General features: G+C 52.9%; 1 protein-coding gene across 2 annotated transcripts in view; it reads right to left on the bottom strand.

Moving 5' to 3' along the window:
* EIPR1 (EARP complex and GARP complex interacting protein 1) overlaps positions 1-25,750 on the bottom strand; it is a gene marked incomplete at both ends in the record, with an annotated part of 114,860 nt that extends 89,110 nt beyond the window's left edge. For both annotated transcript variants that reach the window (XM_080711032.1, XM_080711031.1), the window contains 3 exons: positions 8,865-8,997; positions 17,691-17,774; positions 25,709-25,750. In XM_080711032.1, coding sequence (XP_080567158.1) covers positions 8,865-8,997; positions 17,691-17,774; positions 25,709-25,750 — 259 coding nt within the window. The remainder of the gene's footprint in view (positions 1-8,864; positions 8,998-17,690; positions 17,775-25,708) is intronic.
* Positions 25,751-27,309: the final 1,559 nt, after the last annotated feature.

The following is a 27,309-nucleotide window of genomic DNA, read 5'->3' on the forward strand; positions in this document are numbered from 1 at the left end:
CACTTGGCTTCACAACATACTGGAATGGTGTGAAGATAAAATGGGGGCTGGCAATGTCAAGACACCGTACATAAGATGTCTGAGGAGGGGGAAGGGGGCTGAAGCCTGTGTCAACACAAGGCCAGGGACGCTGCGGAGCCCGGCGTGGAAAGCCCCCTGGGGCTCCCCGGCAATGCGCTCCATTTCTTTCTTTTTCCAAGGTGCTACTGCTGGGCCCGCAATCATGAATAAAGTTAACTGTCACCTTGCCTAGTACCGCCGAGTCCCTGAAACAAAAGAAAGCAACCTACTACTGTCTGCACAGAAGACAGGAGGAAAACCAACCAGAGACGCAGAGCCAGCGTGCTCCATAAATACGCAACAGGAGCCCGTGTGCAGCGTGGCGTCGCTGGCTCCGTGTGTAATTAGCACGCCCCTTGACAATGATCCTCATGGACTCTAATTGCTCCCTGCCTGTCACACGCTCCATTCTTTCAAAGGGCTCTCAATCGTTTCATCACGGGATTCTGGTTACACAAAGAGCCTTAAGATATTCTTTTCGAAGGAAAACCCACTTCTCCTAGCATATTTTTACAAAGTAATCATTTAAATTCAAAAATGCAATCTTCTAATGTGGTGCAGAGATAAACGGCAAACTAAGCTTTGAACAAAAGCAGCCGTGTCCTGACCCACTGACGTGGCTGTTATCACAATCAGGGGACTCGGGATCACGCGGCCAACACGCTCAGGAGCCACCTCGCTCCACAACTCCGTTCCAGACAGCAAGCGGAGGCCCAAGAAGTCAGGGACCCCTGGAGCCGGGCCCGCAGATGAGGCGCGCACAGCTCCTCCTGGGAGGATGCCAGGCGGAGCTGCAGGCACAGAAGCCACAGCTCACTTTCCTGAGGAAAACCCTCCAGACCACCGCACTCGCTGGGCCCTTATCTCACAGACCCTCGTACAAGCTCAGAGGACACTGGCTGCTCTTAAAAGGCATCTAACAACCAATTACCAAGACCATCTGCATCCCGAGGAGTGCGCAGAGACCCTCATGCCACGAGGAGATGTCCAAAGCCCCTCCTCGGTGCTACCAGGGCCAATCCGGAACCCTCAGCACCCCCCCCCCTTGATTGCCGGCGGTTCCAGGCTGTTCCCAGCATGGCAAGGTTCCTGGCACGGTGCTCGAGCTGCACCAGCTGAGTGGGCTCGCCGTGCCCATTTCCCTGTGCCTGCCCTACTAGACCGCGGGTCGTCTCTGTCCTGAGCACCCATGGCTACAACTTCATCATGACAGATGCTCAGAACACTTCAAAATGTGGACGACAAGGAATATCCAAAGCAAGGAACAGACGAAAGAATCAGTCATCTTCGAGGTGTCACCGTTTGGCTTGGAAGACCCCCAAGGCGCAGGTGTCGAAGGCGTGGTCCCCGAGGCAACACTGTTCAGAGCGGGGCTTTGGGTAGTGACTGGATCATGGAGTGACCTCAGCAATGGAAGAATCCACAGAGGGGTTTGCTGCTAAACGGCTAAGGGGCGTGATGGGCAGGGCAGGAGTGGAGCCCACTGCAGGGCGAGGGTCCTTGGGGCATGGCCTTGGGAACTATGTCTAGTCGCCCCTCCCCGCTCTCTACTGCCAAGAGCTGGCAGCTTTGCTCCTCCCCGTGCTCCCCGCGTGACCTTGTGCCACACTCCAGACCTGAAGCAAAGGAGCAGGCAAGCCTTGGACTGAACCCTGATACCATGAGCCAACGTAGACCTTTCCTCCTCCAATCTGATTTTCTCAGGCATCTTGTCACAGCAACCAAAAGCTACCATACAAAGTTCAACGATTTTGCAGATGAAAAAATGGAACCTACCTAAGTCCCTGAGTCCAGACCCCAGGGTCCCTCTGCCTCAGCTGTGCTGCAGATGGGCTGGGGATGTGCCTCACCTGTGACTCAGCTGCCCACTGAGCCCAGGCTGCAGGGCAGTCAGGACAGCCTGGAACGAGAGGCTGCCTCCTACCAACTGAGATCTGGAGGAAGTGACTGAGCCCTGCTGTGCTCAGTTTCTCCGCCAGCGAGATGGAGGCTCCATGAGCAAATGCCCTTTAAGGTGCTGAAGACAGGCTGCACTCCTGCTGGCATGATGACTTTATCAGCTCAGATGCAAGCCATCCGTCTCCATACAAATACACAACCCAAGAGCAGCAAACGTTATTAAAACAAGAACACAAAGGCCCACGTGACCTCTGGCCCTTGCTGGGAGTGCACAAATTGGCAGGTAATTTATGTTGCGGTTCCCTTCCATGTTTAAAAAAAAAAAAAAATCAAGGCTAGCTGCTTAAAATGACAAAATCTCTCAGACGACGCAAATGATAAAACTTCATTCCGTAACTGCACACATCCCATACAGGCATGCCAGAAAGCCTGAGCTTAAAACATTTTGGGCCTCAGAAATGGCGCCTCCATCAGGCCCCTGCTCTGCCCAGTCTGGAACAGGCCCCTGACAGGGACACCCTGGCACCCAGCTGAGAACGTCCTCAGCCCTGTCGTGGCCCGGCTTCCCAGGAGGGCCCACCAAGGGCTAGCAACATACAGGACCAAAGCCCACCCTCCACCAGCCTGCATGGAGCCCCACAACAGGGCCCCACACCCACGGGACATGGTCTGTACTCTGTCTCTGGAGCCTGAGGCGCTGCCCACGATGTATGCAGCTACACTGCCAATGCTCACATCACTGGCAAGCTCCGGGACACAGCTGACAGCCGTCTCCACGGTAAGCATGCTTACGCGCTCCTGGGAGCAGGCGCCCTGACTGAGAGGCTTTGGGACCCAGGTGCAGGATGTGGGTATGCTGGGCCACGGTCTCTGACCTGGTCTCTGCCTGGCACCCAGGCCTGGAGCAGCCACTGCCGAATGCCTAGGCAAGCCGCATCACCTCTAAACACATGGTCTCTGCCGCAGAAACGGGGACTATGACAGCGTCTTCGTCTTCGTTTGGCTGGGCCCAAGGACAGCCTGTGTGAGCAGCTCTGCTCAGTGTGCCGGGCAGTGTGCTTCTATGCCAACTCACCAACGGTGCGCAGAGAGAGAGTTCAGGCACAAACACACGCACAAATCACACTAACAGCACTAAGCTGGCCGTGGAGCACTCCTATAATCCCAGCACTCAGGAGGCTGAGACTGGAGGATCGCGATTCGCAGACAGCCTCAGCTACTTAGCGAGGCCCTTCACAACTTATGAGACCCTGTTTCAAAATAAAGAATAAAAAATAAATAGGGCAGGGGGTATAGCACAGAGGTTGAATTCCACTGGGTTTCATCCCCAGAACCACCAAAAAAACCCCAAAACTAACAGCATTAGTGCTGATGCTGCCAGAGGACAGGACAAGGAGGAATCACCCACCTGCACAAACGCCTCACTCTGGAAGGCCCGGCCACGAGCTGCCTTGAGCCACAGCTCTACGGTAGCCAAGGCAGTGTCCTCCCTCCTGCTTCACAAACAGATGCGGCTCCGATGCAGTGTGCAACCCGCCTCGACGCACTGTGCTGGAGACACGAGGGGACGTGGCACCAAGCACGGGTGTCGGGCATAACCGCCCCGGGAGGGAGATGCAACAAGCGCCGGAGCCGAGTGCCGAGGGTCCCGCAGCCGCTCCGGGACCAGCTCTGGCGTCACCCCCATCCGCTCACTCCTGCCACAGCGTCGATTCAGAGCGCTCACTGTCCAGCCGCGGGAGCTGCCACCCCCAGGTGGCCCAGAGAACAGCCCCTAGGAGTTCAGAGGCCAGGCCCCAGTCCAGATGCAACTGGCCCAACACAGCCGCCTCTTACCATCACAGTGTTGCCTGGCAACAAGGTTCAACATGGCCCTTATCTGGTTCCCAGGGAAACAGCTAAATGCAGACCAGAAGAGGAAGCCACTGCCCCAGGCTCACGGCAAGAACCCCGATCAAGCTGTTGCCCTGGCCTCCAGGGATCCCTCCTCGCTCAGGCCCATCGAGGCAGGCATGAAGCAGAGACGGGGTCTTAAGAGAAGCACCCTGCTACCCACCCTGTGGGTTTGCAAAGGAGAGCAAGGTAAGTGGATGGCTTCCAGAACCTGGGACAGTCAGGGGCCTGGGCTGTCTCACTGCAGACCCTCCGGTTGCACCTGAGGCCCCTCTGTGAGCCCTCCCTGCCCCTCTGAGAGCAGCCTGCATCCTCGAGTCCAGCAGCTCACCCTGGCGAGGAGAAGCACGTCCCGACAGGGCACCATCCTCTACGAGCTGCTGCGGATGTGTACACAGATCTGAGCGTGGGACCTGAAAGGCTCTCAGCAAGTCCATGTCTTACTCGAGAAACCTGTGAATCTTGTGCTCTGCTCCATAACATGTTTACATGTACTTCAGGTGATATATAATACGTCCATTGGTCAACATCAAACAAAACTAACACTACAAAAGATATACCACATTGTGCTGCCCCCCACTTCCCATGCACCCTGCCAGCAGCTCCTGGGCTCTGTGCCCACACTCATATGCTCCCTCCACCGCCACAAAAAGCCTGCAAAGCTAGCTGTGAGCATGGCAACTTCAGGGTTGGCAACGCTTCTCCCGAGTCCTGGGCCTGTGCACTGCAGCTCCTACGTCCTCTCCAGCTCAGAGGCCCCAAGCTCCATGCGCCCACCCTCCCGGGCACAGAGGCACTTGGCCAGGCCTAAGTCTCTTAGCGCACCTGTGTCTCTCGAGGGGACTGCTGGTCAGCCCGTCCCCGCAGAGTGCACAGACACAAGGCTGCGACATCTGCCCACAGCAGTCCTGTGCTGGCCACATCCCTTTCTTGTTAATGGCAGCGCTCCACTGTGCCCACTTTTAGATGAAGACCTTGCAGGTTCAAGAGGCAGAACAGCGAGCTGGTGAGCAGCAGTGGGCAAGGCTCCTGCCGCGTGTCCTGGCTCTTGCTCGGGATCCTTTACCTCACGGTCCCTCCTCCTGGTGACTCAGTGCACCTCAATGTCCTCGCCTAAGAAACACCCGCATCTTAAATCTCACAAGACAACTATTTCAAAAAAATTTTTTTGTTGTTGTTGGGGTTTTTTTTTTTTTTTTTTTTTTTTTGGTGGTACTGGGGTTCCTGGAAGCCCTTCTACCTCCGAGCTACACTCCCAGACCTATTTTTATATTTTTGAAACAGGGTCTCTTACCCTAGGGTGGCTGGTCGAACCTGCGCGATCCGCCTATCTCTGCCTCCCAAGCGCGGGGATTACAAGCGTGCGCCACCACTCCCGGCTCAAAATATTTTAAAGCAGCCATTTGAGCTGCGAGTGCTTCCGAGTAGCTGTTACGTAGGTATGTAGCTTCTCACTGAAGCTGGCCCCGGTTTGGAGGCAGAGGGTGCAGGCAGGAAGAGCACCCAGGGAGGAAGCCATGAGCCCTAAGGCCTAGGGAGCAGAGCCCAGGCAGAGGGAGCCTCCGGGCAGCACCGTGGGCAGCGCCATGGCTCTCTAAGGCCACTTCCACCCGCGGGCGCTGCCAGCACTGTGGGTGACCACACAGGCGCTCCGTCAGCCACCAGCCCTCAACGTCTTGGTGCCCCTGGGTTCAGGAGTCAGGAACAACATCTGTAGAGAAGGCCACAGGCGGCCCCCGTGGACACGCCCTGCTGCGCCTCGCTGCAGCTAGACAGGAGGCCATCCACCCTCCCAAGGGCGGGCTGGGATCTGCGATAGCATTAGAGAGGGAGGGGAAGGAAGGCCCGAGTCGGGATGGCGTGCGTCAGCCAGCACGCGGCCTCACACGCACACCGGGGAGACCCGCGGGCCAGAGGCCAGGAGCACGCAGAGCAGGCCGCTGGTGCCCCTGCTGACCGAGAGGCCACCCAGCCGTGCCGGGGAGGACAGTGTGAGCGGCCAGAACCAGCCGCGTGCTCAGCGCACACACATGCGCACACACCACGCACACGACAACGTGAGCGTTGACACCCCTACACCCGCCACACACGCCACGCACGCAGGACAGCGTGAGCTCACACACACCACACACATGCAACAGAGCAGAGAACACACCTCACACACACTACACACACATGGGACAGCATGAGCTCACAATACACATGATTACATGAGTGAGCATGACACCCCTACACACACCATGCATGCGGGACAGCGTGCGCTCACACCACATACACGATGCACACAGGATAGTGTGAGCTCACACACCACACATACAGCAGAGTGACTGCACCTCATCACATACACATACACATGCACACGCTCACGTAACAAAAGAATCTGCAGGTAGGAAGCAAGCCCCATAGGAGACCCAAGGCCTGCTGGGAGCACAGCTGGAAGCAGAAGGGACGGAGGAGGTAAGTTTAAGCATCTGGAGCTTGGGAGTGCAGTCCTCAGGCTCCTGCGACTTGCGCTGAAGCCTCGCGCGGCCCGCCGTCCACGTGCCCTCGTTCTGCTCCTCTCTTGACGCCCAGTTCTTATCAAATCATCAGTAAGAAAAGGCAAAGGTGCTCGCTCAGCTTCCTCACGCACCGAGTCCTAAGACCGTACCTGTGACCCCCACCGCCCCGCTCCAAAGACATCTTGTAGCTCAAGATGGGTCCACCTGTGCCCAGAGCCCCCATCCCAGGCAGTCTGCGCCCCCACGTGCTCCTCCGCACGGGAACAGGGACCGAGGGCGGTGGACGGCCCGGGCTGATCTGAAGCAGCCTGAGTTTTCAGGTTACTTTTACCTCGGCAAAGTTTCTCTCATTTTCTAAGACAATTGAAGAGCATCGCCGGGCGTGGTGGCGCACGCTTGTAATCCCCGCGCTTGGGAGGCAGAGACAGGAGGATCACGCAGGTTCGAAGCCAGCCACGCGCTGGCTTAGGAGACCCTGTTTCCAAATAAAAAATGTAAAAATAGGTCTGGGAGTGTAGCCTGGAGGTAGAAGGGCTTCCAGGAACCCCAGTACCACCAATAAATAAATAAATAAATAAATGAAGAGCATCACTCCACAGGAAGGTTTTGCCCGCTTGTATCTTTCCTAAGGATAACAAGGGCTAGGAAGGAGCGCTTCTCGTCTGCATTTAAAGCACTCGCTGCAAGTTCATCCACTTTCTCCATATTGACTGATGAAGCCACTGTGATGTTACCGCAGTGTGTGCGTGTGCATAATCGTTCCACCATCGCGTGGGTTCCACTAGCTTTTGGAAATTCTACCTGTTGTAATTATGATATAATTTCAGGCCTGGTGGCACATGCCTGTCATCCCAGTACTTGGGAGGCTGAGAGAAGATATCACAGGTTCGAGGACAGCCTCGGCATCTTGGTGAGACCGTCAGCAACCTCACAAAACTGTTTCAAAATAAAGTTGTTTTTTTGTGTATGTGGTACTGGGTATGAAAGCAAAGGTTTTCTACCTCTGGGCTATACTCCCAGACCTGTTTTATACTTTATTTGGAAACAGAGTTTAAGTTGCTGAGAGCCTAAGTAGCTGAGGCTGGCTTCGAACCTGTGCGATCCTCCTGTCTCAGCCTCCCAAGTGCTGGGATTACAAGTGTGCGCCACCATGCCTGGCTCAAAATAAAGCATTTTTTTTAAAGAACTTAGAGTGTAGCTCCAAAGTAAAATGCCCCTGAACTCAATCCCCAGTTCCAGGGGGTGGGAGCATAATTTAAACACTGTGCTTGTGACCACGTACCCAGTATTCTTTCGGACAAGCGGCCCCCTCAAGTGGATTCCATTTCAAGACACTAGCCTTCGGAGCCCTCTTCTCCCTTCCTTCCATTCAGATCCACTTAGAAGAAGCTCAGTACACGTGTGAAGAGAGACCCAGCAAACGGCCTGATGTCAGCTCCTCCCAGGAGCGGGGTATGCTTACTCTCCAGAAGCTGCGGCCATAGCCTGCAGCCCCCTCAGGAAGCAAGCTAGCAAATGTGTCAGCTGCACACACACATGCACGCGCGCGCACACACACACACACACACTCCCTTCCAGGGCACAGACCCCAGCCTGAGACCCACCAGGAGAGGGCAGTTTAATCAGAAGACTCTAATACACACTTTTGTAGATGAAAAAATGTGTTCACTCTTTATATTAGTTAAACATTATTTAATCTGTTAAATACTCCTAAATAATCTTTGGATTACCTACTACAAAAATATCCCAGAATCTAACTGCTCCAAAATGGCGTCCTGGTGGCCCTTGACAGAGAGCAGCGCGATCCGTACGCGGTGGCCTCACGGCCAGGTGCAGAGGACAAGCGGAGGCGTGTGCTGGGCAGACGGAGGACACGGCCTAGAGGCCACAGAGCCAGAGACCGTGTTCTGCTTGTGTAATGGGAGAAAAGCTCACTGAGATACTTTCCCTCGACGCTGAATTTGGGGGGCAGCCACTGGCCACGACAGAGAGACGAGGGCTGGGAAGACACACGTCTCTCGCATGTCTGACTGACCGCAGGTCCGGAGGCAGGAGGAGGGAGGCAGCTGGCTTAGGAAGGCAGCACAGGCCTGCACCTGCGACAGTAGCCATCAAAGGCCTGAGAGACAGTGCGGGCTGCCCTTATCCCTGCATCCAGGCACCGTGGAAGGGAGGCTACCTCCGCTCTCCTCCGGAGCGGTGTGTGGTTCACAGGTCAGGACCCCATGCACCTCTCGGAATCTCTAACATGGAACCTCCTTGAAGCGGGGCCTGCATTCCCAGAACAGCCATGGCCCCGGCTTCGCCCTGGGGCTCTCAAACGATGACCTCTGCAAACTATTACATCTCAGACGACAACCACTCACACATCACGGCTCCTCTGTGCAAGCAGAACCTCTGCGGGTGGGTGAGTCCTATCGATCATGCACCAGTCCGTCCGCTCAGAACACAGAACCAGTCGTGGGTGCGAGCCTCCAGCGGCGTGCGCGGACGGCCGCAGCCCGCACTTACTTTTGTTGTAGCAGGTCGCCAGCACGCCCTTGTCTGCCGGGCTGGCGCTCAGGTGCCAGATTTCACCCGCTTGATGGAGGAGGACGTTCTTGTTTATGATGTTATTTTCATCATCAAAATCTATGATGTGGATCTACAAGCAAAAAAGGACACATGAGGAGCTCATACACAATGCTCCGCAGTGAGTCAAGCACGGCGGCTGCAAGGTGTCAAGCACATATTAGTGATGCGTGCGTCGTGAGCTCTAATTCCTACGGATGGCATGCACATGATGGTAGCTTGTTCTTACTGCACTCTTCTCCAAAGGTAAGTCCCTGTGGATTATTTCTACAATCACAAGCTATGTGATGACCTGGTGCCATCATCTCCAGTCTTTACAAAAATAAGTACAACACCAAATGCTCTAGCTTGCAGCTGCGACTTGGGCCCTGGTGGAGGCCAGGCCAGGAGGCCAGGCGGCCCAAGTCAGCAAGGCCGCTCAGAGAGGGGCTGCTCTAGACCCAGTGGGGTCTGGCAGTGACCCTGGGGGCCACTGCCCAGTGGGGCTGCAGTGGGCAGAGCACAGCTCCCCTAGGAGTGATGGAGGAGCGGGAAGACTGTGTTTCAGCACTTCCTAAACTTCTTAAGATGGAGGCCAACCGCCGGCAATGCTTGTGACCATAGAAAACAATCGCAGCAATGCTGCACTGGGATGGCTAGAAAGGGCGACCTGTGCGACCTGCATGCTCCTCTGGCACTTTTTTTTTTTTTTGCAGGTCTGGGGATGGAACCCAGGAGTATTTGACCTCCAAGCTACATGCCCTGCCCTACTTTTTACTCTTTTATTTTGAAACCAGGTCTCACTAAGTTGCAGAGGGCCTCACTAAGTAGCTGAGGCTGTCCGCGAACCGCAATCCTCCTGTCTCAGCCTCCTGAATGCTGTCAGGGTACCTTTTAGAGGAACCAAATTGACCTTCAAATTCAACTTCTTATCAATGCTCAAGCCAAACAGAAAGCACCACATTTTTAAAAATCAATTCACACGAACAGCAATGGATCCGTACGTGTCTACCCAAGAACGTTCACTTGGGCACCGAAGACGGCAACAGAAACGCGGAAATGGTCTACATGTCCCGAAATGGTCTACATGTCCCGCGTGGGGGCCTGCCCAAATATCCCGCCGCCTTTGGCTGCCGTGGCTCCGCGGAGCCTCAGCATGCTGCAGAGGGTGCTCTGATGCCAGGAGAGGTGCCCGGGGGATACACGAGAAGGGGACACGGAACTGTGCTGCCCCGCACGTCCAACAGTCTACGTGGCCAGCCAGGGAACCAGAAAGCAACGGGCAGCCCTGGGTGGTGCGGCCTTGGCGTCTTCTTGACCTTTGTGTTGGTTTTTTTTTCTTACATTTTTTTTTGGTACGTGTGTTGTGTGTGAGGTGCTAGGGATTGAACCCAGGGGCATTCTACCTCAGACTTACACCCCAGCCCAATTTTTTATTCTTCATTTTGAAACAGAGTACTCACTAAGTTGTGGAAGGCCTCTCTAAGCAGCTGAGGCTGGCCTAGATCCCAGATCCTCCTGTCTCAGCCTCCCAAAGGCTGGAACTGCAAGCGTGCGCCACCACGCCTGGCTTGACCTTTGTGTTGTTTGCATCTTTAGCAGTTTCTCATGACCAATATGCATGCTGCTGTAGAAATGTCTCCATGAACAGGAGTGGAGGTGCACAGCTGTACTGCCAGCAATGCAGGGAGCCGGGGCGGGAGGAGCCCAAGTTCGAGCCCAGCCTGGGGACTCAGTGAGATCCTGTCACAAAATTAAAAGGGGGGCTGGGGACGTAGCTCAGTGGCTGAGCACCCCTGGTAACACACACACACACACGCACACACACGCATGCACACACACGCGTGTGCGCGCACGCACGCACACACACACGCACACGCACACACACACGTTTTACCATGCCCAACGTGCCCGGCTTCAGGCGCCTCTGGCTCTGTTCTGAACTGCTTCCTCTTCGGCAGCACTTCAGCGTAGACAGCCCCGCACTCTGTCAGCGTAGACAGAATTCAGGCCTGAAGAACCTGGATGCTTTCCCAGCGGGCAGGGCCGAGGCCAGCACTGGCTCGGGTGGCAGAGGCGCAGGGCAGTGCCGGCCTGCACGGGCAGGGCGCAGGACACAGAGGTGCCCCGTCCCTCCGGGGGGCCTCACCATCACCACTGTTATCTTTAAACCTTCGAGCCATGCTCCTTGCCCTCAAAGCCCAGTGCACCTTTCACTGGGTTTGGAAATACTCCTGCTAGACAGTTTCTAAACGACAAATTACACAATTTTGTGTGTGTGTATTTGTGTTATTAGGGATGGTACCCAGAGGCCTCTACCTCTGGGCTACGCTCCTGACCTATTTTATCTTTTATTTGGAGACAGGGTCTCACTAAGTTGCTAAGAGCCTCACTTAGTAGATGAGGCTGACTTCGAATCTGTGATCCTCCTGTCTCAGCCTCCCAAGCACAGGGATTACAAGTGTGCGCCACCACGCCTGGCTCCAGCACCTTGTTTTAAACTGAAGGTTTTCTGTGCTCTTTTTCCTTTCCATACCTGAGGAAAGTTTACCTATGAACAGTGTTTCCCTCCTTGGCCATTGCTACATGTTTAAAAATCTACGGGTAATCTGTGCATGGTGATGCACGCTTGTAATCTCAGCATTTGGGAGGCTGAGACAGGAGGATCACGGTTCGTGGGCAGCCTCAGCTACTTAGCGAGGCCCTTTGCAACTCAGCAAGACCCTGTTTTAAAATAAAGAATAAAAAATAGGGTTGGTGGTGTAGCTCGGATGCAGAATGTCCCTGGGTTCCATCCCCAGTACCACAAAAATAAATAAATAAAGCAGTGATAGCCGGGCATGGTGGCACAACCTTGTAATACCTGCATTTGGGAGGCTGAGACAGGAGGATCGCGGTTTGCGGACAGCCACAGCTACTTAGTGAGCTCCTTTGAAACTCAGTGAGACCCTGTTTCAAAAGAAAGAATGAAAACTAAAACTGGGGGTGTAGATCAGAGGTAGAATGTCCCTGGATTCAATCCCCAGCACCACTTTAAAAAAAAAAAGTCTCCAGGTATGGCAGATCACCAGGGGACACCCCAAAATACAGAGTCCTGAGATAAAGCCTGCACTGAAGAAAGTTAAGACGTAGAAATGAGGACACCAGGGCCCCCAGAAGCATGGCTCAGGCCTCTGCGCCAAGCGACCTTGCAGTATCCAGGGCAACAAAGTCCCTTTATCCCGAAAGGGAGGGAGGGAGAGGACGAGGAGGGACGAGGAAGGGGCCGCAGGAGGCAGTGGGAAGGCGGAGGCGCAATTAGCCAGGAGCATGCCAGGAAGCTGGCTGTCCACCAAGCGCTGAGATGGTCCAGGGGTGGCTGAGGACAGGAGCCGCAGACAGAGGGGCACAGGAACAGAGCCATCATTAATCACAACACAAACACAGAGCAGCACAGCTGCGTCTGAAATACAAAAGAAAAGGGGTCCTGGGGAAGGAAAGGCTGTTCTACCCGGTGCTGTCAAGAGCAGCCTTCCCACTGACCGGAATCTAAGCACTGGGCTGTAAGAGTACAGACCCAGGCCTCCTGGACACCCGGCTCAGCCCACGTCCTCAGAAACAGGTCCCAGCCTCCTCCCACCTGTGCTGGACACACCGGGACACTGTGGGGAAAGTGCTCTTCAAAGAAAAGACCCCGCCTGGGAGACCCCCCTGCTCCACCTCAGCTGTCCACCTCCTGGCATCCTGCAGTGCGGGCCCACCTCGGACCAGAGGACCGCAGGTTCATGGCAAGCCCCAGCAACATAGTAAGGCCCCAGCAACCTAGTGAGACCCCAGCAACTGAAGGAGGCCCTCAGCAACTTAGTGAGACCCCTGCAACTTAGTGAGGCCCCCCGCAACTTAGTGAGACCCCAGCAACTTAGTGAGGCCCCCCGCAACTTAGTGAGACCCCAGCAACTTAAGGAGGCCCTCAGCAACTTAGTGAGACCCCTGCAACTTAGTGAGGCCCCCCGCAACTTAGTGAGACCCCAGCAACTTAGTGAGACCCCAGCAACTTTGTGAGGCCCTCTGCAACTTAGTGAAATCCTGTTTCAAAATAAAAAATAAAATAGAGCTGGGGGCATAGTTCAGAGGTAGAAAGCCCCTGGGTTCAATTCCCAGTACCAAAACACGAGGAACTGCGATCAGCACTCGGGAGGCTGAGACCAAGGACCGCGGTTCGCGGCCAGCCTCAGCTACCGAGTGAGGCCCTCGGCAACTCAGTGAGACCTGGTTGCAAAATAAAGAATAGAAAATAGGGCTGGGGCTGTAACTCGAACGTCGAATGCCCCTGGGTTCCATCCCCAGGCCCACAAAAAAGAAAAAAGAGGCACTGCAGGGTTGTTAGTGTGCAAGCCACGCCGTTGTGGAGTAGTGATGGGGTGGCAAGCCCTCCTAGAAGTAGAGACTACAGGGCGTGCTCTCTGCCCTCCGCTCCTGCTTCCTGAAGATTCCAATCAAAAGGCAGGAGTATAAAAATGGAAGAGACTGATTAAAGGAGGGGCCGGGGTAAAAGAAGGCCATGGTGAGGGGTTACATTCCAGGGAAAGGGTCTGGTTGTGTTCCAGGAAAGGGCCAGGCTATGTCCAGAAGCCAGGGTTCAGAGCGGGCGGCTTACCCAGCTGCGAGCCGGCCGGGAGAAGGCCACTCCAGAGGACCTGGAGCCACTCCTTCCAGGACAGGAAAACGCAGTCCCCCACCTGGGAGCTTTGTCCAGTCTGGAAAACCACCCCTAACACATCCGCATTTGGGGAAGTCAGACCTCTTTCAGGACACACCGCGATGAGACCAGCTGACCTGTTTCCCTCAGGTTAGACACTTCCCAGGGGTCAGTGAAACCCAGCAGGAGTTGTGTGTATAGTTTCCCAACCAGGTTAAAAAGGTTTATTAACCGCACCCGGGGGGAGCCAGCGCCCTCAGGTCAGGTCTGTCCCATCCCGCCCACCTGCTCACTTCAATCCAGCTACCTAACAGAATGAAAGTGTCGCAACACCAGCACGTACCTCCCCCAGCAGAAAAGCAGGCCCAGTGTGCCGGAGCGCGCGCCTAGCGTCATCTTTTACACGTCTGCATTGGCGCATTTCAGTCTCACATGATAATGGAAATCATGTCGACAGTGACGTGCAGGCTCACAGTACTGGTGCCCCCTCCCCACGTCCCCTTCCCCACACAGAGCACGGAGACTGCCATTGTACCAAAGCCCATGGTGGCGATTCCTTCAGTGATCTGTCTCCCTGCCCGAAACCACCTCCCTGGCACCACTGAGGCTTCCCCTCCATTGCCTGGGTCCCTCTGGGATCCCGATCACTCCCTGGCTTCTGCATATTGGAGAAAACATATGACCTCCACTCTCTGTGCCGGGCTGATCGCACTTGGCACGGTGTTGTCCAGGCCCTCCCATCTTCCTGCAAACGACATGATTTTGTTCTTCTTGACTCCTACGTAGAACTCCACTGTGTAATCCCACAATTTTGCCGTCCGTTCATCTCTTGATGGGCACCGAGGCTGGGTCCATCACTTGGCTTTTGTGAACTGTGCGGCCGTGAGCACGGATATGCGGGTGTTACTACAATTCTAGGATTTCAGTTCCTTTGGAAAGGTACCCAGCAGGAGAGCTGGACCTAGCTATCATCTGCGTCCCTGTTCAAGAGCCAACTGCAGACAAGCAGGCAACGGGAAATGACCAGATCTACCCCTTAATCTACCCCTTAACTCAATGACGGAAAACGCAGCTGAAGCTCCCGCCCGGACCCGGAGCAGCCGTGAGGTGAGACCACAGACTGCCTGTGGCTTTGCAAAGCACCCAAGTGGCTAAAACTGATCAGAGGACCCAGAGAAGGCCCCCTAAAGTTCAATACACAGCTTTCCTTCCACCGGGAAGCTGAGATCCCATGTATTTGGTTACTGATGCACTGTAATCATACATCTCGAGGAGTTCAGGGTGACAGAGGTATACAGGCACACGGTGCTGTTATTAGGAAGGATAAAAATCTCATTCAATGAAAACGCTTCCTCCACGAGGTCCCAGAATGACGGCCTCCCATTACAGAGACCAGAGCTGTCCGTGCCCAGAGACGACACGGCAGAGAGCTGGCAGGCAGCTCGGCAGGCCGGCTTCTCCCACCGGCCACAGGGTGTACAGATGCACTCGGGGAGAAGAAATCCGACGCGTTTGAAAAACTGCAAGAAAGTACAGGCTCTCTGGTAGAGGACATGGACGAAGCCTGAGGAACAAAAGGTTCCGAGAGACTGTTAAGGCGGTTTGGCGAAAGGCCAAGGCTGTCCGAGACTCTGGGTGACAACTGGTCTTTCCGGAATTTCATGCCCCCGGCCCACTGGTGAGAGCGGGAACTGGCCGCAATCACACTTTTAATAATCTTTAACCAGGTCTCTTTGTTCCCCCTTGCTCTTGTAATTTCCCTTTAATAACTGTATTTTGTAAGCACATGACGTATGTCCTATATCGATCACTCTGTATTGTACTTTGATGTTTTCTTTCGCGTGAAGTCATGATTTTAGCATAGCTGAAAAAGGTATAAAAACTTAGTCCTAGAGAATAAAGTTGTCAGTTGCCCGTCAGGCAATTGCCCGTGTTTTCATTTCAGGGCAGCTGCAGGCAGCTGTTCACGTGTCCATTTCAGGTCTCTCTCCCCCAAGTTCCGGAGACGAAGCTCCATAGCTCTCGACTTCCTTTAAACCCACTCCAACTGCAGTGAGATACAGGAGAAGCCCGGGTGCACAGCTCAGCACGGCCAAGGGAGACAGCTCGGGCCTGGGACAAGAGCCTGTGCTGTGTGTGCAGTGTTACTTCATATCAAACTGGTAAAGCTTTAAAAACATACATGAGATGTGTGAATGTAAGGTACATAATAAAACTCAGCGTGCATTCTATTTTAAAAAGCTACTGAGAAGTGAACCTAAGTAATACCAGAATTTTTCAATTTAGAAAAAAAAAGAAAATTATAAACTTCCTTTAAAATAATTAGTTGGCTGGGCGTGGTGGCGCACGCTTATAATCCCCGCACTTGGGAGGCTGAGACAGGAGGATCGCACAGGTTCGAAGCCAGCCTCAGCTACTTAGTGAGGCTCTCAGTAACTTAGTGAGACCCTGTTTCCAAATAAAATATAAAATAGTTCTGGGAGTATAGCCCAGAGGTAGAAAGCCCCTGGGTTCCACCCCCAGCACCACCAAAAATAAATTAAAATAAAATAAAATAAAATAATTAGTTGGACTCTGTCTTGTTCCCAAAAAGATTTAAGTCAGATTAAAGCACTCCCTCGCATGGGCTGATTCTTTAATATCATTACCCGATGGTTTACAAATCCAGGGACAGTTCTCTTAAGGATCTGCCTTACGTTGCTTCCCTTTGGCTTTAATTTAGGTGTTTCTGTTAGCTTTTATGTCTTTAAAAAAAAGTACAAGTTTCCATTACCGCTCCCCACTACCTAGAGATACCACAGGCTTTTTGCAGCCCCTTTGGACCAATTCCAGGCTTATTCTCAGTAGACCAATCTTGGCCTTTGCTTTGTCTATACCAGGGACCGTGTGGTGTATACAACTTGACCGTCCCCTTGAATCATCTACCAAAGCTTAAGCTGTGACGTTTATTAGGAGTCTCAATAATGTGCACAGAGGGAAAGCTGGTCCCCAGGGCACAGGGAAGCAGAGGGGAGCAGAGAGCCGGCCACTATCAACGGCAGCTCTGAGCTGCCCAACCTGACTTCACACATCTGAAACCCTGACTGCGCTCACTTTTATGATTACTAAGTGCCATTGGAATTAATGTTCTCCATGTGGAAAGCTTTTTCTAGGTTTTGGATTCAGAAACTACAACGGAAATAGTGGGAATGTTCCTCTTTTTCTTTTTTTTAAACTTTCTTATTTTTTTATATTTTGTCTATTTTTTAACTTTCTATAAATAGGAACATCCTGATCCTTCATAAAGCTCTGTCTGGACAAACCTCTTCACGCCAGCTGGTACCACAGTCAAGCTGCCGCCACCCGAGACCCCTCACCAATGAGAGTGTGAGGCTCTCAGTACCCCGCCAGGCGAGCGTTCCCAAGCAGCGATTTCAACGCCAGCAGCGCGTGAGGCAAGGCAGACGGGGCGGAGGCCCGGCACCCTCTGTTTCCCAATGTTGGGCAGGAGGCGCAATGTCACAGGACTCACGCTCTTTCTGCAAGGTCTTTCTGCAAGGTACGTAGACGTTTTAAGTCTCCGTTTAGTGATGGCAAATGAGGCGCAGCAGGACCAGTCCATGTGCTCGATGTCACATGCTTAACGTCACATGGTTAACATGGATGTACACTGAATCTGGACCTCACGGGCAGCCGCCACAGTGGCCGGGGCAACACCTGGTTGCATCCTGCCCGCCCGCCCGCCGGGAGCAGGCCGGAGCCCTGTGTTGACCTGGGAGCCCGTCCGCGCTCAGCTAGATGGGTGCTGGGGACAATCAAAGGGCTCAGCTAGGACCACAGCCCGAGGCCTCCTCGACCGCCTACACAGCGAACCTACGGAGCACAAAACCGAAGAGACTACGAGGGAATGCTGAGCAGAGTACGCTTAGATTATGGCACGCAGTCATTATGCCTCATTGGATAACAGTCTGACTTGAAAAGATATGTTTAAATCTAATGAAAGTTTTATTCGGTTTCTGTGGCATTAATTTTTTTCTCAAATGTTGCTTAAAAAAATCAAGAGCAAAATGGTTATAAAACTAAGAATACGCTCAGTAATTAACATGTATACATTTGTCAAAAATAGTTACCTGATTATCATATTTCAGAGACTGCGTCCCAACCAAAAACCGAATGGCATCTGTTTCTGCAGTTTGAGGTGTGAGAGCACGTGCCTGCAGGAGAGAAGGAAACCCATGCACATTTATGAAGTTAGGCTTAATAGACAGAGACGGAAAAGACAGTTTATCTCATCTACTGTTGATGAGGGATAAGTGAGCCCAGCGCTGGGCGCGACCGCACGCTCCTAACAATCGCACTTCAGATCCGTACATCAAATAGCTGGAATGGGCTCAAAGCCGAGGCCGTAAGGGCATAAATGATTTACGTGGCAAGAGTTCGCATTTTAATAAAACCATTCCTTCAACAGTAACAGACTGGCTGAACAAATTGTACTTCAACAAAATAATACGGAAGAGCATGGCTTCCAGCAATAGCTGAGTAGGTGGTTTAAACCTATTTCCCTGCAGAGAACAACTAGAAAACTAAAGGAATACTGTTTCCGGGCCTCAGAGACCAACCAGGAGAGGAAGGAAACCGAGGGGCAGGCCAGCACATGGCTGCTTCCCACCGAGAGGTGTCTGCTAACTGCAAAGTGTGGCTAAGAGGCAGGTGTGCTGAATCCCATGCTTGGGAGGCTGAGACAGGAGGATCGCAGGTTCGAGGACAGCCTTTGCAACTTAGTGAGACTCTCAGTAATGCAGCAACACTCTCAGCAAACTAGAGAGACACTGCTTCAAAAATAAATAAATAAAAAGGGCCAGGGGCGTAGCTCGGAGGTCGAATGCCTGTGGGTTCAATCCTCAGTACCAAAAAAAGGCTGATGCTGAGAAGAGCTGTGGCCGAGCCCAGGGTTCAGGATACAAAGTACTGCGCCCATCAAGGAAAAGCAGGGGAAGCCCCCAGCCCAGGGGGTCGCAGCCAGGAGGAAAGCAAAGCTCCGGACAGCTCGACCCCCACCGGACAGTGACTGGCGGGCCGGTGTTTCCAAGTGCAGAGCCACCCTAGAAGCAAGTCCCCTGGTGGGTGACAAAATTCAGTTTCTTTTCTTTTTTTTTTTTTTTGGTGGTACTGGGGTGGAACCCAGAGGCTTTCTACTTTTGAGCTATACTCCCAGACCTATTTTGTATATTTTATTTGGAAACAGGGTCTCGCTAAGTTGCTGAGGGCCTCACTAAGTAGCTGAGGCTGGCTTCGAACCTGCGCGATCCTCCTGTCTCAGCCTCCCAAGCGCGGGGATTACAAGCGTGCGCCACCACACCCGGCTAAAAATTAAGAGTTTCTAAAACTCACCATACCCGATGTCTCGCATGCAAATAAAATAGCCAGTCAGCCAGGCGTGGTGGTGCAGGCTTGTAATCCCCGCACTTGGGAGGCGTAGACAGGAGGATCGTGCAGGTTTGAAGCCAGCCTCGCTGGCTTAAGAGACCCTGTTTCCAAATAAAAAAATATGAAATAGGTCTGGGAGTGTAGCCCGTAGGTAGAATGGCTTCCAGGAACCCCAGTACCACCAAAACAAACAAACAATCAAAAAATAGTCAGTCATACGATAAGACAAAACCACGAACAAAACCAAACAACAGGAAACTGTGTGCGGAGGATTCAGGTGATCTGATTCTCTGGAAAACAAGCTCTACAACTCTAAGGTGTGCACAGGAGATTCTGGAGAGTGTTCCCAGGAATCCTTCAACATGAGGGTGAAGAAGTAGCACTGGGCCAAAGGAGATCTGTGAATTGCATCTGGGCCAATCCAGACAGGAGCTCCGGGGCTGAATGCCCTTCAGGGCTGAAACGAGATGTCTAGGCCTCTATACCACCCGCACCTGCCCTCTTCATCAGTCACGGGGTGCAGGCTGCCCCGGAGGATGGCTTGTGACCATGGGTGATGTAGTGCTGCCTAGCTGAGGGCAATTCCTGGAACAAGGCCAGTCAAGAGCTATTAGCCACCAACCATCTCAGAAGCTGCTAGATTTCCCCAAAGTGAAATCTAGGTAGTGTACAACAGCACACTGTTACAGCTCATATGTTTAAGGGCTGATACCCAAGGCAGCAATGCTCAGCGGCTGAGGGGGGGCTTTCACCTCCTCAGCGGGCGGCTCCATCGAAGGTCACGGCTGATGGTATCAGGGGAGGAGGTCGACTTTAGGACCTGGAGTCGAGCTGGAGGAAGTGGGTCACTGCGCTGGCCGCTCCACTCTGCTCCACCATGCCCTGCACAGATGCCCTGGCCCCGCCCCAGGCCCAGACCATGGAGCCGGAAGACCCCGACTGAAGCCAAGACAAAGGCTCCCTCCTCTAAGCTAATTTTCTCAGGTACTTTGTCATAGGAATGAAAAGCTCCCTAACACAATAAAATGACCTAACTGTACTCAGTACTTTAAATAGTTAAAGGACTAAGTGAAGACTTTGGGGTGATGCTCTGGGGCTTGCGAGGAAAGGGACACACAGCTCTGCGTGCTAGTGTGGAGAGGACACTTCAGGCCGAAGCTCAACTTCAGCACCCCGAGTGACGCGTGCCAAGCCCCCAGGATGCATGCTTTGCTGGCTCTACAGGCACGTTAATGCCCCACTGAAAATCCTACTCCCCAGAACCCACTAATCCAGTAGCGTTATCTGATGGAGGGACTGTGCAGGTGTGATTAGGTTGCGGGCCTTGAGATGGGGGACTGTCCTTTGTTATTTAATCTCACGGGTCCTGGTTGCAGTCAGAGAGAGATGCGACACCACCAACAGACAGGAGCCGGCAGCAGGGCAGAACTCGGCAGCTGCCACTGGCTCTGAAGAGGGACGAGGGGCCATGAGTTGGGGAGTGTGAGCGGCTCCTATAAGCTGGGAAAGGCAGGGATGCAGATTCTCCTCCCCACAGGGACAAAGATCTCCTGACGCCTGGACATTAGCCCAGCAAGACCACACCAGCCTTCTCACTTAGAGTGCTATGAAACAGGAGAATCATTTTAAGCCACTAACTTGGGTTGTCATGGCAACAACTGGAATTACACTGTCTGACCAGGTCACGGAAAGTGCCCCTTGCTCCCTATCCTCTGCTCTAGTGCGAGCTAGAAATACAGGTGATGCCCTGCGCCCTCAGCTATCACAGCTAGCTCCTGTGCATGTTCCCCCATTTCTCCACTCATTTCTTTCAAAACCAACAGAAAAAACAGTTTAATAGTTGTCCCGACCATTTAGTGTGTCTGGTTTTGACTGGCACAGACCACGAGCACAAGTTAACTTTCGCCAAAATCATCCTCAGGCTCCAGTGTGGGCCGAAGGCAGGAATGAATGCCACCGCTGGGCAGTAGAAGACAATCAAAAATGAGCACATTGTGCTCGCAGCCATTCAGAAACGGCAGGCAGGAAGGCAGGAGCCGCCTGCGCGGACAGCCAACGGGCACTCGTGTTCCCACGGTCAGAGCAATTTACAGAGAGAGCCAAGAAGCGCGCGGCTGGGGGAGCGCAGTGACGGCGGGAAGGGCGGCCTGACAGGTGCCGGGAGGGCTCCACACAAACACTTCAAGTGTGGAGCTCTCGCTCCATCTCACTCAAGAAGAGACACTTTAAAAAATGGAAAAGGGGATCCATCTTACAAACAAACCATCTTTAAAAGTCACAGTGAAATCCCATAAAAGTCGAACCAAAGTCTTTCTAGCGCCTTATTAGGTAAAACCACCAAAAGGTATTTAATTCCAGCCATCCTGGTGACAGGTCTTTGTCTGTATTCTGCTTCTCTGATTGAATGGATGATGAAGTGGCCTACATCTAGTCATAATGACAGTCTAAGGGGGGTTCCAATGAGCCTATTGTAGTAAGAAATTCTAATGTGCCATAGGTTACGACGCATTCCCGCCTGTTTTGTCTTGGATCATCCACGCAATTCAATGAAGCAGACAGGAGACAGGACAGATGTTCCTGTGGACGAGACTGCTCATGTCCCAACTGTGAGACCTTTGTCCACAGAAGTGCCCATCTCGGGAAGCCTACCGGTGGGAATCCAGAGGGCTGCAAGCCTGCTGGCTTGTCTCGGGGCTGCAGGTGCAGAGGAGGGTGCCCGGCTCATGGCCTCATTAAACAAGTTCTTGTTGACTGAATGCATTTTCAAGAAAAATACAGGTTACCAAACTGATCTCAAGGGAAAGTCAGGGAGATTCAACAAATGGCTTCCAGGGACAGAAGCATGGACACCGTGACCATGCCACCTCAGGAGCTGGTGGCAGCACACCCCTAGGCTATTGCAGACGCACGTCATGAGGCCATCAGAACACAGAACGAAACTGGACCACAGAAATTACATGACAAGCACGGACAGGAAAACTCTAAGTAAATTGTTAGTAAACTGAACCCCGCTGAGTACTATTCCACGGTCAACAGAATTCTCTCCAAGAATTCAGCAATGATCCAGGATCTCAAGAGCTACAAATGGAACCAACCAAAGAAACAGCAGATGATCAACTCCAAGAACATATTAAAAAAAAAAAAAAAACCCTCTGTAAAACTGAATCTCCATCTTAGATTTCAAAATTCTGAACAGATCTGTAGGATTCCAACCTAGACTGAAGGCAGAGGCTTCCTCACCCCACGGGAGAGGACCCTGTGTGTGGTCTGGCCCAGCACCCATCCATCGCCCTTGACTCCTTCCATCAGAACTAAATACTCCTCCCCTCCAAAGCACCAGATTGCTGCTGCGTCCTCTTCCTGATGTGATGTGCTTCCCCTACTTGAACAGGGTGTGTGTGTGTGTGTGTGTGTGGTACTGGGGGTGGAACCCGGGGCCCTCTACCTCCAGGCTACACTCCCAGACCTATTATATATATATATATATATATATATATATATATATATATATATTTTTTTTTTTTTTTGGAAACAGGGTCTCATTAAGTTGCTGAGAGCCTCACTAAGGAGCTGAGGCTGACTTCGAACCTGCACGATCCTCCTGTCTCAGCCTCTCAAGTACTCAGATTATAAGTGTACACCACCACGCCCAACTTCTTGAACAGATTTCAAAAAAAACAGTCAAGCTCCCTCTCCACCTCGTATGCCAGTTCTTCCACCAATACATCTGGCACACTGAGGTCACGTGGTGATTCACACACAGCAGGTCTCGGTAAACAGCTGTGCAGCTCAGCCTCAGTTCAGTCAGCCTTGCCTTGAGCATGCTCAGTGCCAGAGAGTTTTCTTGGACTTTGAGGGCTGTCTGCCTCTTTCTTAAGTAATCACGGCCATTAGAAAAGCCTTCCTTAAGATGAATTAGTCTACATCCCAGGGACTTTCACTGATAAACATTAAGTCTCATAAAGAGCATTAAAAATTATTAGACTCTGAATGAAGTCCATGATTCTGCCCATTTTACAGCTAATGTATGCCAGTGGGCGAGGGCCAGACGCCAGGTGCATACCCTAGCTGTCCCGGGAGCTGCCTGCCTTAACCATCATCAACAGTCTGTGCTGCCATCTCCTCATTCCTCATCTGCAAGATGGGCACATAATGGCACCTACACAGGAGGCTTTTGCCTCCTGATTTAAAAGACAACACCACAAAGCAAGAGCTCTAAGTCTGTCTTGATAGGTACACAATGGCAAAAGATTTTGTCCATACAGCAAGAGCACAAAGGAAGAGAGCCCATGGAACTAAACTAAAACTGACCTCAACTAGAACACATCAACTCTGGTCCCAGGACAACTCGGAAGAGAATGGCCAAACTACAAGCCAAGTCTTGAGGTCTGGGGGCACGGGGCAGGTCTCCTGACTCGTCCTGAGTGGCTCAGGGGCACTCGGGACGGTGTTGAGGACGGCGCGGTTTCCCATGGATTCCTGGCCTGCCCTGTCAGGGCTAAGAGCCCCCTGAGAGATGGAAATGCCCTGCCCTTCCTGTCCCATACCCGCTCCCCCTGCTCACTCCACATCTGTGACCTTAGCTATGACAATGTCACCAACAGAGAGAGAGAAAAAGATGAAAGCAAGCAAAACTTAATAACTTAAGGGAAAATGAAAATGTAAAAAAAGCAAAGTATGGTTTCTCACCAGACACCAGCTGTCACCAATACATATATAATTAGAAAACCAAAATACCTGAATATGACTTTAGCATAAAACTATACTGGGAGTCTGAAGGGAGGCAAGAGAAGAGTGAAAAGAAGGCAAATGTTGTCCATGTCTTATGATACCCAGTCTATATATAATGTCCGAGAGTAAAAGCATGTGGGTAAAACTAGGGAAAATGGTTTTTATCAAGTTGAAAGTAGCTGTCTCAGGTAATCAGCTATGATGGGAAGAGAGTGAGCGTTCCAGGGCATGCTCATCTTAATCAGATTTTCAGCAATCTGACTTCTTCAATTACTTGTTAAGATTTACTTGGATATTTTTAAGTTTAAAATTTACAAAAATAAAAACAAAATCCTGAACACAAGTCAAAGTCCTTTTTTAGCTCTAAAGGATGCCATTCAGAGAATCCCAAATGTCCCTAAGCAATAACCTGCTCAGCACTCTTCCAGCCTAATGCCGTCACTGTATCGGTACCTGCTACAGAAGTGCCGATTAAGGAATCAGTCTCTGGACGGCGCTAGAGCCACCTTCCAAACCAGAGCATACCTTATATATATATATGCTACTTGAAGGCTTCATATGGAATTTACTTCTAAGAATTTTATTTATAATAATTAGGACATTTATTGAACATCCTTTGTGTCAGGTACTGTTCTAAGAGCTTGAATTCACATTAACTCCCTGGGTGTGGTGGAGCTCACCTGGAATCCCACTACTTGGGAGACTAAGGAGGTTATCAGGTTGGCATTCACCTCAGTAAGACTCTCAACAACTTAGTAAGACCCTGTTTCAAAATAAAACATTTTAAGCAGGGCGTGGTGGCACACACTTGTAATCCCAGCATTTGGGAGGCTGAAACAGGAGGCAGACAGCCTCAGCTACTACTTAGTGAGGGCCTTTGTAACTCAGTGAGACCCTGTTTCAAAATAAAGAATAAAAAATAGAACTGGGGCTGTAGCTCGGAGGTAAAATGCCCCTGGCTTCCATCCCCATTACCGCAAAAAAAATAAAATAAAATAAAATAAAATAAAATAAAGCAGCTGGAGTTGCTGCAGAGGTGGTGGGCACGCTTGTAATCCCCGCGCTTGGGAGGCGGAGACAGGAGGATCGCGCTGGTTCGAAGCCAACCACGCTGGCTTAAGAGACCCTGTTTCCAAATAAAAAAAATATATAAATAGGTCTGGGAGTGTAGCCGGGAGGTAGGAGGGCTTCCAGGAACCCCAGTACCACCCAAAAAAAAAAAAAGCTGGAGTTGCAACTGGAACCGTAGCCGCTGGGTTCAACCCCTATAGTATATTAAAAAACAAACAAACAAAAAAAAGTGCAGGGCTTAACTGGCCCTACTCCTACCTACTCCCCCATCTCATCCCTGCCCCACCCCACCCCCCACATCCACTCCACCCACACCAGCTTTCCCGATGTGCTTTTAAGGCACCAAGTGCACTTCCAGGTCACTATGCGAAAAGATCCATCCCATTCGTAGCCATCTGTTGAATACCTGCAATGTGATGGTCACAGTAAATAGGCACTGCGAAAGATGCAAGAGGGATAGAAGGGTCACACACACAATCATGGGGAAACAGGTGAGATCCGAATAAAGTCCGTGGTTAGATACTAATGTGCCCAAGTTAATTTGATAATGCACCACGGTGTTTTAAGGCTGGTATTAGGGGAAGGGGCGAAAAGTGAGCACAGGGCTTCCTGTGTATCTCTGTCCCTCTTCTGTGGATTTCTCAACATTTTAAAAACTTTTTAAAAACCAGATACAGCTCCTGCCAGCGGGAACTCGAGTCCTAAAGGAAAGGCTGGGCGTGTGGACAAACTGGGCCCGGGATGTGCAAAGGCCCCAGAGCGCTCAGCTGGGCGGGCTGGCGGGCGGGCAGAGGGAGGCAGGGCCGAGACCCCGCACCCCGGGCCTCCTCGGCTCACCGCCGCGCGCCGAGCCTCGCGCTCCTCCTTTGATCCACAGCCGGCCAGGCCGGGCAGACCTGCCGCCCTCCAAGAGGCCCACCTGGAACTCCAGCCCGTAGATCACCGGCGCATCGTCCTCCATGCTTACGCGTACAGGCCCTAGCTAGGATCGATGCGATCCACCTAGAGGGCGCGATTCGGGTGCCCATTCATTCCGGATCCCGCACTCTTTCTGGCTCTCGCCGGCTCCCGTAGCCCCACTTCCTGTTTTCCTTGTTACGTCATCAGATCGCTCCTCGCCGGCGGCCAAGGGTAGCAGCGCCCAGCTCGTGCGCATGCGTGCGTGGGCTCTCATCCGGGCTCTCGGCGGGCGGAGCTCCAGGCAGGAAGAGCCGGTGCAGTGGGAGGAGAAGGGGCGGGGCGGGTCTCTAGCGCAGTGAAGAGTCTGATTGCGGCACCTTCCCACCTTTATCTCAGAAAACAATGGCTGGGGCACTGCCCTTGTTGTTTTCTACGCAACACTACAGACGACGGGCGTGGCGGCGCGCGCTTGGAATCCCAGCATTTGGGCGGCTGAGGCCGGAGGGTCACGGTTCGCGGGCAGCCTCAGCTACTTAGTGAGGCTCTGTTTCAAAATACAGAATAAAATATAGGGCTGGGAGTGTAGCTTTGAGGTAGGATGCCCTGGGTTCCACCCCCAGTGTCGCAAAAAAAAAAATGGAAAGATATTTTTAAAAACACTACAGTCACTTGGTGGGAAATGTAGAAAACAGACAGGCACGGTTAGTAAAAATTAGTATTTCTAGAAACCGTCGGACGGCCATCTTTCACCCCGTCCCCCGCCACAGGACTTCGCGGAGCCTAAGAGAATCTGGAGGCACTGCCAAGCTTGCCCCCGGGTTCCCCAGGCCTGCCCCGCCCCTCTCACGCCTAGGCCCAGGCCCCGCCCACCACGAGGGCCCGGATCTGCGCCGCGCTTCCGGCCCGGGTGCGGCGCCGCGGGCTCCCGACTGGGCATGCGCGGAAGTGGGCGCGCCGCGGACCGGCAGGCGCAGGCGCAGCCGCGGCGCGGAGCCCGGGACCTGCCTTCTTCCGCTCTTGTCATCTTCTCCCCGGTCTCGGCGCCGGCGACCCCTTCCGCAGCCGCAGGGCGGGCGGCAGGTGAGGACCGGGGCCGGCCTTCCCGGCTGGAGCCCGCGGCCCTTGGCGCTCTCCCCAGGAGCAGGGATCATGGCTGCGGCGGCCCAGGCTCCGCGCTCCAGGTCCCGCTGTGTCTCCTCCGGGCGCCGCGCCGTCAGTTGAGCTGGCGCTGGCGGGCGCGCTGTGTGGGTCTGGAGCAAGCTGCGCACCTCTCAGCCTCAGTCCCCTCACGGGCACACACACAGCGGAGGGGAGATCTTGGCGGCTGTGCCTGGGGATCCCATAGACAGACAGACAGACAGACAGCCAGGCAGCCAGGCACAGAGCAGTGCCAGTCAGTGTTATCTGGGTTTTGCTGTTTTTGTCAGATAGCAAATACACAGAATAGCAATAGATGTGACCTGGTTTTCCTGTCGTCAGCTTCTGTCAGTGCTCAGCCAGCACTTTTTGTCCAAATGTTGCTCGAGTTTTCCTCGGCAATTCCTGCAGTCAGGTAGACAAAATTGTAACCTCAGAGGGAGATGGTGATGGGATCCGTGTAGACCTGAATGCCGAGGGAGG

This window comes from Muscardinus avellanarius (assembly GCF_963383645.1).
Source record: "Muscardinus avellanarius genome assembly, chromosome: 15".
In the NCBI taxonomy this organism is placed as follows: domain Eukaryota; kingdom Metazoa; phylum Chordata; class Mammalia; order Rodentia; family Gliridae; genus Muscardinus; species Muscardinus avellanarius.